Source organism: Lutjanus erythropterus, chromosome 20 (genome assembly GCF_056507025.1).
Source record: "Lutjanus erythropterus isolate fLutEry1 chromosome 20, fLutEry1.hap2, whole genome shotgun sequence".
Lineage (NCBI taxonomy): Eukaryota > Metazoa > Chordata > Actinopteri > Lutjaniformes > Lutjanidae > Lutjanus > Lutjanus erythropterus.
Genome location: NC_139336.1, coordinates 10,101,068 through 10,113,496, shown reverse-complemented (window position 1 = coordinate 10,113,496; position 12,429 = coordinate 10,101,068). Strand labels below are relative to the sequence as shown.

General features: G+C 38.9%; 1 protein-coding gene across 1 annotated transcript; it reads right to left on the bottom strand.

Moving 5' to 3' along the window:
* Window positions 1-2,235: 2,235 nt before the first annotated feature.
* Window positions 2,236-12,033, bottom strand: wdr5 (WD repeat domain 5). Its single transcript, XM_084746663.1, has 14 exons — window positions 11,843-12,033; window positions 10,108-10,217; window positions 9,754-9,862; window positions 9,415-9,488; window positions 7,873-7,962; window positions 7,359-7,448; window positions 7,144-7,227; window positions 6,996-7,051; window positions 5,101-5,147; window positions 4,762-4,837; window positions 4,471-4,504; window positions 3,175-3,249; window positions 2,936-3,023; window positions 2,236-2,768 (listed from the first exon to the last, which is right to left on the bottom strand). Exons 2-14 carry the CDS (start codon window positions 10,183-10,185, stop codon window positions 2,668-2,670), a joined length of 1,002 nt encoding a protein of 333 aa, XP_084602789.1. The 5' UTR covers window positions 10,186-10,217; window positions 11,843-12,033; the 3' UTR covers window positions 2,236-2,667.
* Window positions 12,034-12,429: the final 396 nt, after the last annotated feature.

Here is a 12,429-nt window from a genome sequence, read left to right as displayed (position 1 = left end):
AAATGTTCAAGTGAAAAAAAAAAAGAAAAAGGAAAAAAAAACACTTGGAAAAAAGATCTATTTTTGTACAAAGGTAATTTTATCCCTTGCTTGTGTACTCTGTTCTTTCCCTTTTCTTCTGTGGGCTGTCGTATACGTCGTGGAAAAGCTTATCCAATGAGGCAAGAGACAATTTTCAGATTGAAAATTTTAAGGTGAGGGGAGTCGTTGGCTTTGGCACCTTTGGTAACTGTGTCGCCTTTACTTTGCCATGTTCAACCTGTCGCTGCAAGACGGGGATGTCTTCTTTCATTATATTTTTGTCTATTTTTAAAAGGAGATGGAATTTTGTCATCTGTTCTTTGTGGGTTGTTCTGATGTTCTATCTTTCATGGACAGAAAAAAGGTTATTAAAAAACTTAAAAGTGAATCCCGACTTGATTCTGTGTCATGTTTTAAGTCGCGCCATCACTCACCACTCAGCAACGTGAAACGTACAAAAACTGGTTTTATTAAGACGCGGGTTATAGCTGTCAAATGCAAACACATATTCCACAAAAAAAAAAAATCCAGGTTTGACTACAGAGTACAGACGCTGCTGCTGGCTTTGTGTGCAGAGCTACAGTATGAGCTAATCAAGCAGAAGAGAACATAAAAAACAAAGACAGCTAAAATAATCAAATCACAATACATGGCAATGTAGTATGTACAAATTCTAGAACACAACTGCTTTTGGTCACTATCAAAAACTGTAAAATGTTCAGATTAGACAGGTTTAACAGGAGGGGGCTTCATTCAATGCTCCAGTAGCACTGTAAAAGAATTCAGAACAATTGAATTTTTTTTTTTTGCAGATGTCAAGTTATCACCTGTAACATCATATCACATTTTCTTGAGGCATTTTTGACTTTGTTCATACACTTCCTAACATGAACTCCTATGGAATGAGATTAGGGCCACGCGAAAAATGCATTTGCGCTCTGAGTTTTAAGTCAGAACTCAAATGCCCTCATCCATAAACTTCAAACGCTGGTTTGCTGCCCTAATAATCTGCATAGAACTTGCAAAAATCTTAAAATATCTTGTGTTATGGCACACAGCACCAAGTTGACGTTTGGCATTTGATATTAAGACAAAACGAGCGCAAATTTACAATAGCTGCGACCAACTGTTTCAACATACGCATGTGCATGCATCCATGTGTGCCTGCATTCAAACCACTTGACTTCTGTGGCCCAAGTATAAGCAACGGGACTAAGTCACACCAGTGGAAAGAGTCAAATGAAGGCTCCATGAAAAACGCTTCATTGGTTATAAAAAAGGCTGTGGCTAAACTCACTGGTGAAAAAAGAACTCTGTCCAATGATAACTCCCACAAGTGCCTAAAACAAACAGTATGGGTTATAAAGGGGGTGTGGCCAAAGTGGCACAATTAAAATTAGAACTCTCATTGAGTCCAATGATGAGTCTATCAGAAACTGTTGGCCAGTTGACATGAGCAGTTAGTCAGCTGTTACTTGGCTCATGATCAGCATTTGAGCTAAATATGCAAGTCTGCAAATCCATTTGGAAGTTATGAGCCTTGTTGCAATACGTTACTCCCATTTCTACGGCCCTTTTAGCCAACTGACCTTTCCCAAGCCCCGCCCTGTTTTACTCTGTGCCCCAGTATCAGTTCCATCAACTTGTTACCTCCATCAAAATGTTCCTTTTCCTGCAAAAGTGGCGTATAGGGTCACATCTTATGTTATCTCATGTTAGCAAAATGAAAGCTAACAAGCTAGCTAATGTTAGAAAAACACTGCCTAGCTACTTGGCTAGCATTTTGCTAACATTTGCGTTTAGCTAACTAAAGATGTGAATAAGTTGCTTTAACAGATCCCCAAGCAACATCTTCAAAATCCATTTCCTTTCAGCATAGACTAGCCTGGTATATGGCAGTACAGGAAATGGGAAAGGAAAAAGTTAAGCGAGGTACCACAGCTGTCATTGGAGCACAAAGCAAACAGGGGCGGGACTTGGTGTCAATTTGGCATGAACTCAAATGCACACCTCCATGTCAAATGCCAGCCTTTTAGGTCGAAAACTGTGGCTGCAAAAGGGTTGGGAGCAACTGACCAATAGAGCTGCTGGTCGCAGCTAAAAACTAATAGTGGTGCCTTTTAAATGAATAACTAATGGCTCTTTAGATATCCTTTAAACCTAGAGCTTGAGATCATTTAGACAGTTCTATACAATTACACAAATTAAAGGCAAAAGAAATCATAGAAAGGCCAAATAATCCTTACAAGACCAGAAAAACGTGTGTGTGTGCGTGCGTGTGTGAGCTGGTATGATGCAGTGACATCGGGGTTAATGCAGCGTCAAAAATACTGAAGCACCAGGACCAGAATATCGACACTGTTTCAACGTAGAACAAAAGTCACCAACAACAAAATCTGGCACATGTTAACAGACAGATGGAATATCTCAGACTGGGAACATCTCCACTGCCGGACTGATACTGTGTGTGGCTGATGTGTCTCATTTGGTTCTCCTCGCTGAATTTCATTACCTGAAAGCCCTCCGCATCCCGCAGGAGCTCTCTGTTAGAAAACAAGTCCTCTTTTCTTACAACAAAACGTAGAAAAAGAAAATATATATAAAAAAAAAAAGATATATGAATGGCCCAAAAGATCCGAAAGGGGCTTAGCAGTCGCTTTTCCATAGCTTGATGGTTTTGTCATTTTCTAAAGCCGCAGATGCGATGATGTTCTCTGTTGGGTGGCAGGCGGTCGATATGACGACGTCTGAAAAGAGGAGATGAGAAAGAAAATTGAAACTGTCCTGGATGAAAACATATTACGCCCAAAATACTATTTATTTACACACAGCAACTAATATCTGCATGATTCTGAATTTTCTTTGAACAATTGTTACTGAATAAACAAAGTAAGATCTGGTGTGTCTCCTGCACCTGTGTGGCCCTGCAGTTTCTGCACGATCTCCTTCGTCTGCAGGTTCCAGATATAAACCATGTTGTCCTCGGAGCCCGACACGATCCACTGCAAGACGGCAGAGTGACGTTTAGCCGCACACGCCAATCATTTCAAAGGCATTAAACATAAACATACAAACTGTGCAGGCGAGGCCAGGAGGTGGTTTATTAAAGCAATGAAATCCAAAGAAAATAAAGAATCGCACGTGGGTTCTTACCTTTCCACCAGTGACGGAGAAATTTGCAAATATGCAGTACTTCTCGTTTTTATGGCCGGTGTACGTTTTCAAGCACTGAAATGTTGGAAGAGCAACGAAAAGTTAATTATCTGTATCACATGATCAAAAATATAATCATCAGCAACAGATGTATTCAAGTATATACTGGTACATAACACTGAAGAGATAATTTGGATTATTTGACGTGGGGCTGTTAGTGTAGAAACCTAAGCAAAATACTGCTGTGGACAGGGTCGGCAACACAACATATTTTAGCCATCTACAAAAACAATATGAGTTAAAGTATACACTGTAAAGTATTCGAATATTTTCACCGCTTTAGGTCAGGCAGCCTTTTCTAACAGGAAACTGCTGTTATACAAGTCAATTATCACTCTCTCCAAACCAACCAATCTCCATAGCTGAAATCAGTATCAGTAGAAAGAGAGATATTTGGCTTATATAAATTATTAATGTATTCTAGCATACTCTCTAACCCTCTCTACTTCTCCAAACTGGGGACATGTCAACCGCCATCTACTGCAGGTGATACATGGACTATAGTACTATTATCATCCAAACTATCCCTTTAAACATATCAAAAATGTCAAACATCTTAATACATTTACCACAAGTGAACATGAGACTGGTTCCTATTAATTTACACTGTTTCAATAAAAAAAATAGAAACAGACAACCTGCAGGATGAAGGTTGTATTTTACGGCTAAATTCCACCAGGCACAGCTGCGTCACGTTACAGCTGTGCCACATCAGCTGGAGATGGTTGCAGCTATGCTGCACAATGCTTGTGATTTCACCAGCAGCGCCTCAGCGTGTTCCAGAAGCAGCTCTCTGCTCTGCTTCATATATGCGCAGAGTCTATTTTTGACAGATGCCGCGTCAATTAGTACAAAGCAGATCGAATGGGCAGGAAGTCGGACACAGAAAAGGAAGGGAGAATCCGGACAATTTTCAAAATAAAAGAACCTGTGCAGAGTCATAAAGACAGACAGAAAAGAAACTATTTAACCCCGTAGCCTGCTTATCCATGGTAGAAGCACAAACAGCAAGGAAAGAGGCCCTAATCAACAAAATCTGAGCAAGTTAACATAATCGGGCTGACAAAACGCTCCGCTGCTGAAATGCTTCTGAAATGCTGCTGGTTGGGCTTACAGCCATGTGGAAGAGAGATCAGAACTGCGGCGCAGACGTGCCGTGCTCAGTGGAGTCAACCAGTTAGAATAAAATAACATCATAAATCAGATGGTCAGAATTCAGTTGTCAGAGAAGCTCACCTTTCCTTTACTGTAGTCCCACAGCTTCAGCGTGCTGAAAAGTGAACACAAACGCAGAGGTGCATCTGTTAAACAGCTAACATCAACACAACTTTATAAACCAATAATCTTGTGATCGTACACATGTCATGACACTCTGTTTATAAAAAACTGCGGAAAAACTGAGGACAGATTATTATAGTGTTACACCGCCATCTGCTGGTGAAAACTATGTAAATAAAAAGTATAATTTCCAATTTCCAATAAAAAAGGAGCACTGATTTTACTCTTCTGCAGATATGTCATACTCACTTGTCCAGTGTAGCAGCCAGGATGTACTTCCCGTTGGGGGAAAACTTCACAAATGACACAGGAGGGTTGTCGTCATCTGACCGAAACACAACAGCAGGAGCACAGTCAGCACGCAAACACGGCTAAACCTTATGTAAATACCTCATACTTTAAGTTGACTTTTTCACACATTTTATGATTAGAGATTTCTGGTGCTAATTAACACATAATAAATAAACAATTACACCATTTTTTCTATAATAAATGAAGTGAAAATGAGGTGATAATCAGCACTAAATGCAAAAGTATCATGGGGATTGAAGATGGCCTGAACGCTCTGCACATACAAATTAGTCTTACCTATGAGGGTCTTTAAACACTGCCCCGAGGCTGTGTCCCAGATTCGGCTGCAAAAAAAGAAACAAAAAGAACAAATTATTATTTAATTGTTGGGCTTACAAAGTATTTCATTGCTAGTTAACACAATCAGCAAACAACAAGCAGTAGAGGAGACAGAATTTATCAGTAGAGATGCAAGTCGTCCAGACTGAATCAGGATTTTAAATAAAAAGAAGCGTCAACAGTGAATGACAGAGGCGACAAACGTGAAGCAGAACATTTTATTCCTCTGTGGAAGAAAGGCTTCTCGCGGATTGAGCACGACAACACAAATATGTACCGTGGGCAGCGCTGCCAGACGAAACCAGACAAGCTTTTTTTTGGTTTTGTTTTGTTTTTTTTCCAAAGCACTCATGATAACCGAAGTGTGTCTGCAGAGACACAACAGCTGTCAGAGACACAGACAGCAGCACGATTATCACATGTATTATGCAATTTTCATGAAGTTTATCATCAGATCTAATTGGTTTTCATGTAGTGTTAAGATGCTTTAAGTAACTTACTGTTTAACACCATATGGAAACAGCTTCAACACAGACCTTTACAAACAGCATGTTTGTACGTTTCAGTCTGCTCTTCAGCTCAGGAGAATGTTGCTTGTTTTACCACCGACAGGTTCAGACTGTCTGAGCAGCTGTGCAGTTACTTGCAAAAGATCGATCAAAGTGTAAGTACTGATTCAACTTCTTTACTAAAGTAAAAATAAAAAAGTACAGGCTTTGTATTCAGAGTAAGAAGTTCTCTGAATGACATTTCTACTGACTGTTAATGTGCAAAGTTTGAGTCCCCCCCTCTGTTTTGTCTTGGTACGTCTTTCATGTTTTGTTATGTCTTTTACGTTGTTTTCATCTTTGTCACATCATTTTTGTCTTGTTACATCTTTTACATCTTGTTAGGTTTTTCAGGTCTTGTTAAGTCTTGTGACATCTTTTACATTGTTTGGACCTTGTTACGTCTTTAACTTGGGTTTTATTTTGTTAGATCTGTCATTCTGATGTGCACTGATGGACAGACCAAGGAATCTGCGTTGGTGTCCCATCCATTTAGATTGAAATGGGTCTTGATTTTGGGAAGGCTGCACATGAAACTGCAAATACAAAATAATCAACAAGTTCCCAGAAATGCATTAAACTGAAGTAACAAACCTGTTTTGAAAATGTATGAAGTAGAAAGTATGTATGTGTTAAAATGTGGGGAGTAAAAGCAGAAAGTTGCTGAAAAATCCACTTAACTTCGTTATTTCCCATCTCTGAAGAGAATGCATCTTATGTCTTTTGCAAATGGTCCTTCCCTGTAGCGATCGTCTCCATAATGCTGACACTTATAATAACTATCTGAGCCCGTCAGTGGAAAAACAAGCACTTTAAGAGGACAGTGTGAAGCTGCCCAGAGGGATTACACTGCAGCTCAGTTTCTCCTCTGCCAGCTGCAGTGGTTACCCTTTAATAAGGGTACGAATAAAACTGAATTTCTGAAACCAGAAAAGCTAATGGCACCTAACCGTGTGTAGTACTGGGACAAACATGTTAAACGCAGCAGTCAGGGCATCTCCATAGCTCAGCTGGCAGAGTGTGCGCCCCATTTACTGAGGACGTTGGTCCCCTGCAGCGGCCACCGGTTCAGTTTCCGCCTGCGGCCCATTTGCTACATGTCGTCCCCCTCTCTTTACCCCGCTTCCTGTCAGCTGTCCCTATCCAAATCCCAGGCAAAAAGCCCAAAAAAATAATCTTACATCTCGCATAATCTAACATTTCCTATTGTGACTTTTAAATATGTGCTGTTACTGAGAGCGAAGATGCAACATGACAGATACGTGTAAAAACAAAAAAAATGAACAAAAGATGGTTTGTTCTTACCAAAGGCCATCGTAGCTACTGGACACGATCAGGGAGCCGTCTCTGTTGAAATGAACCTGGGAGAGGAGACACCACATCACGTTACTTAAACCGTGTGCATCATCAGTCTAGAAGACTCCTCTGATGTTGAGAATAAAAACGAACTTACGGCCGAGACGGGGTCGGAATGAGCCGGCAGTGTTTTCAAACATTTCCCTGTCTTCACGTCCCATATCCTGACACTCTCATCAAACTGGAAGCAAAAGACAAACTATCAAAACCACACAGAGACGTGCTTCTAATGCTCAAACTGAGTGCTTTAGTAAAGGTCTAACATCTGTTTTCCATTTACTGCTTGTTTCAGGCCAAAAGCCTCATACTCACCGATCCTGACACGATGAGATTGGACTGGGGGTTGAAGTTGCAGCAGAAGACGTAGTTGCTGTGACCTTTTAGAGTTTTTAAGCATTTTCCCTTGATTAAAGAAAAATGAGATGCAATGTCACATTCTCACCAGTAACAAAACAATACCTCTTACTCAAAGCAGAACCAGTGTTCGACCACCTTCAGCTCGTTAATGCTGCAGCTTTAAAGGTGATTAAAGTTTTACATCAACAGACACTACGGACATGAAGCCTAAAGTGCGCATGGATTTCATTTTCATACTTCATGAATGTATGATGTTACAAGACAGCGAGTGAGCCGCTGCTGCTCACAGCATGTTCGGTTCAGCAATACTGTGAAACTCTGTGGAAGGAATTAGCGTGTAGCATAATGATCGGATTGTTCTGCCAGCGATCAATAACTTGAATCAATGAGGTGCGATGGTCAGTGCATTGGTGAGTGAGAAACCCTTTAAACAAGCGACTAGACTTCAGTATTTCAATCGCTCTCTTACCGAGCTGACGTCCCAGATCTTCAGGGTTTTGTCATCAGATGCAGACACCAGCAGGTTGGAGTCAGAGGACCAGGCCACATCAGATATACCCTGCAGATACATGAGAAATAATAAGGAACATAGTAGTCGGGATGAAATGATAATTGGTTTGACGGTAAACTGCAATAAAATTCCTGATACCGACATCATTGGCCTATCACTGCCATATCGTATCGGCATATAAGCTGTCCAATATTCACCTATATGAGAACTCTTTTAACAGAACATAATGCAAATTATTTTTATTTTTTTAGATTTTTTTTAAGCTTCAAAGGCTATAATTTACATATATTTGATCCTTTTTCTTAATTTAGGTTAAATATATACAGAAAGTTTGGTCTTTTTTTGTTGTTTTTTTATTTTTTAGATAAGTACAATTATTAAAAATACAGTTGAAAGCCCTGACAACATTTTGGACAATTAAGCTTATTGTTAAACTGTAAGATATCCCGCCTCCATAACATATCTTTGTCATAACTGTTTCATAAGCACATTTGAGGGATCACTGCCAAAACATGTCTATACTCTACATTCTGTATATTATAGTCTGTATAAGGAATATCATCTGATATATTGATATCAGAATTTTTTTACTCCCTAATATTTGCAAACAGCCCCAAAAATCCAGTATAGTCCGGATCCTAAACCAAAGTTATCAACAGTCTCTCAGGCGCAGGAGCAATGTGGTTCTGATTTTCGCTGATGAAAACATCGACATCACGAAGGAAATGACACCATTTCAAAACACAGACAAGTTTACAATATAAAACTTGGCGAACTGATTTCAGTGTGTGTCTATCAGTACTTTCTGAACAATTTCAGCACATTTTATCAACACCATGATAAAACTGAAACCTGTGATACTTTTGAGCACTACAATCATGATATGAAATTTTCATACTGTTGCATCTCTACACAGCACTCACGCCATGGCACTGATTACGAAGGCAAAGATGGGACCAATGCAAGAAAAATAAATAATGAAACTATGGCTGACTACAAAGTGAGCAATGGTGACAGCTGGTGCAGTAAAAGTATGTTTATATAATTCTCAGTACATATTAAGAATTAGCGGATTGAGTCTGATACATCCCTGATACATCAATATTCACACACTACCCATTTGGCATCGATTCTTTTAAACATCTATTGTTATTATTGGTTTTCAGTAAAATGTTTCAGCCAATAAACACCCCTATGAGAAACAGTGTGCAGCCTCGGACAGTTACACACTGCCACATTAAACTTGTGAGAGGAACGTGGTGTCGTGCAGCTTTTCACATGCAGATACACACACAAAAACAAGCAGTATTTGTGACAAGAAAGTATCACACAGCAGCACCACAAGTAATCTCTTCAAATAAATACAAACACACCCTGAAAGTAATAAGGAGGCCGAACAAAAACAATGATCAGTATTGGTAAAACTGTAAACTGGTCCGATCTTTCAAAACATAAACCAAAAACACTGTAGCAGTAAAGATGAGGATCTGTCACACTCACAAGTTTGTGTCCAGAGATGGTTTTCTCAAACTTGCCGTCATATGCTCCCCAGATTTTGATGAGTTTATCAGCAGCTGCAGAGAGAAAATAAATATGCATTCAGTGTTGCTACAGCCTCCGTAAATCAAGGTTCATTACTGTAAATAATATGGCATCGCAGGTTAACAGACAATAAATGTTTTTGTGGTTGCCAATCTTTCACTATTTTTAACATTTCATAGGTTAAACAATAAATACAAACAATAATTTGCAGATTATCCAAAGTAAAAATAACCATTAGTTGCAGCCTAATTTGCTTTGAAACATGAAACATGACAGAGACATGGACAGTAAACTCACATGAGCTGGCGAGCCATTCTCCGCTCGGGCTGAATTTGACAGAGGAGACAGCTTTAGTGTGTCCCGCTAATGTGAATTTCAGGCTGTAGTTTGGCTTGGCAGGTGCAGACTGGAAATGAAAACATGACATTTAAAGCTCTACCCCCTGATGTGTGACGGATGGGCAAACATTTATCCAAAATCAAACGTGACGTGAAAGAAAAACAAAAACAGAAATGTCTCCAAATCCCACCTTTGCATATTTCCTCAAACTGCCTACAATTAACACGCTTAAAAAGCAAAGTGCTGCAGTTAAAACAGAGTGGGAACCTGCAGAGGAAAAAAAAACATTGAAAATATTCAAGAAATCCAAACCTTGCTTTGACTGGCAGATGCTGATGGTACAACTGGAGGTTTCGTGTCAGTCTCTGGTTTCTTATCTTCTGTTGCCATGGTGAGGAAATTAGCATCTATTGAGCACAATCCTAACAGCGAGAAGTGACAGATATTGAAACAAGTTATGAATTTAATTCTCTATGTTAGTAAGAGCTCTTAGATTCACAGACAACCAAAGAGAAACAATGTGAAACAAACTGAATACAGGCTAAGGATTTGAAAAGACACAGCAACATGACAACTTTTAATTAAAAAATTAATTATTGTTTGGGCCTGAAATGAACGTTTCTGCCATTATGAGAGGTTGGTGACACTTTAATTATGGCCTGGCCTGCAAAACTTATTATGTAGATAGAAAAAACATGATTACTTGGTACAGACTCCAACAAATATCATCTCATCGTTATTATTTTATGTTCTTTCTTTCTTTTTTTTTTTTTTTGGTGAAACTATAATTGTGATGCAAAAACAACCACTGCCACCTATTGTCAAACATACTTCAATCACAGTATCTAGCAAAATAATCACAATACCGTTTTGATTTTGTTTTCTTTTAACCATTTTGTGCAACCCTACTACAAATTTAACTGTCCATTATCAGGGTTGTTATCAAATTTGTGAGGATCAAGAAGAAACAGAAACCAGCAAAAATCTGTCAGCAGCAGTTTTCTAATTTTGCTGCTTATTCTTTGGCTATTTTCTCTGTACATTTTGATATGTACTGTATTTTATGTCAAAGTCTGCCAGGAAGCCATCACAATATAAGTGGTTTTAATTCCACTGCCGGAGAAATGCATGTATAGGTGCTTACATCAGTATCAACATCAACAACCGGCCATAATGAGTTGGAAATGTAGGCCTGGCATATATGAAAAAATCCAATATTGTGCATCCCGATCTACCAGTATTCAAATATAAAATATCAGAACAGATTTAAAAGGTCTGCATTATAAGGACACAGCTATGCTCCAGTGATTACAATCATCACAATGATTCAACCTGTAACACTGATATAGAATTCATATGATTTTTAATAGAGCTATATAGTACATGCTTTAACTGACCAAACTGTTATCTATGCTAGTCGTGTAAACTATGGCAGCTATTTCAGACAATTCATAAATATGCGACCACTGGGAATGATAGTGTAATTATCAGTAAATGCTGTAATAAAACTACTGGCACAGAATGCAGTTCATTCCTAATGTTTAGTTGTAAACAGCCATGAAATGTGCAGCTGCTTTCTCCTAACACCATAAATTTAATGTAGCCATTTCTGCTAGCATTCAGCTAGCTCACGATAATTAGCTTTGTCAGAGGTAAAATGACTAGATAGAAACACTGTATACAGTCAACTAAGATTATATGAGTACTTGGTATTAATAAGAGACACGTTAAAGTAAATTTGTGTTCAAATGCAATAAATATGAAAAGAGGAAATATGAAACAAAGGGCCTTGGCTGACAACAATTCTGGCAAGAAAACCTATCAGAATACTTTCAGTTAGATATTTATCTCCACATTAAGGATTTGAATCACGACAGAAAGAGGTCAAACCAATCTTAAACCCGCTGGGTTTAAACTAGAGCTAATGGTAGTCTGATCATGTAGCCGTCTGCTTTAAATGCATTGATGCTGTTGACAAATTGGCTGAGCTTCCACGGAGGGGCCCTCCATTCAAACAATGAGGAATGAGTCAAAAGCCGAAACTCACCAGGATTTACTGCAGCCTCACGGTCAGATTGTTATTCCTCGGGAAGATCGGGGGAAAATGACGGTATTTTTTTTTATTCAGGCGGTCATTGAGGATGCATAAATCAATTGGCTTTGCTCCTGGATGTTTGCCTGCGAGGAGAAGCGGGGAATGTGGTGCGGTGGTGCTTCTGTGCGCATGCGCACTGCCCTCAGAAGCAACGGAAACTAATGAGGGACAATAAACGTCAAAAGCAAAAATACTTAATTTGTCATTTTCTTCTGGGTGGTTGTAAGGTTTTTTTTTTAATGTATACTCTTACATGGAATACATCAGTGTGTTTTCATCAGTTTTGCAAACTTAAAACGCACCTCTTCTGCCCGATTTTTGACTAAGAATGGTTTTGTTTTAAATTTCTTTTATCGTCTTTCTACCTATCTAGTTCTCAGGCTGGGTTTTATCTGACTATTTTATTTGAGTTTAAATATATTTTTATTGTATACCATTGTCATAATTTTTACTGTCTTTTTTCTCTATTTTGTCTATACTTTTTATTTCACTCTAGTACAGTCTTCACTGTCTTATTGCCAGTTAAACCCTTTCAATTG

Bases quoted from the DNA above. Each gene is read 5' to 3' on its own strand.
- wdr5 (XM_084746663.1), bottom strand. From the start codon at position 10,185: ATGGCAACAGAAGATAAGAAACCAGAGACTGACACGAAACCTCCAGTT. The intron at 7,228-7,358 runs GTGAGTATGAGG...TTTTGCTTCCAG, and splicing joins ATCTCATCGTGTCAGGATCG to TTTGATGAGAGTGTCAGGAT. The intron at 3,250-4,470 runs GTGAGCTTCTCT...CCAACATTTCAG, and splicing joins GGGACTACAGTAAAGGAAAG to TGCTTGAAAACGTACACCGG.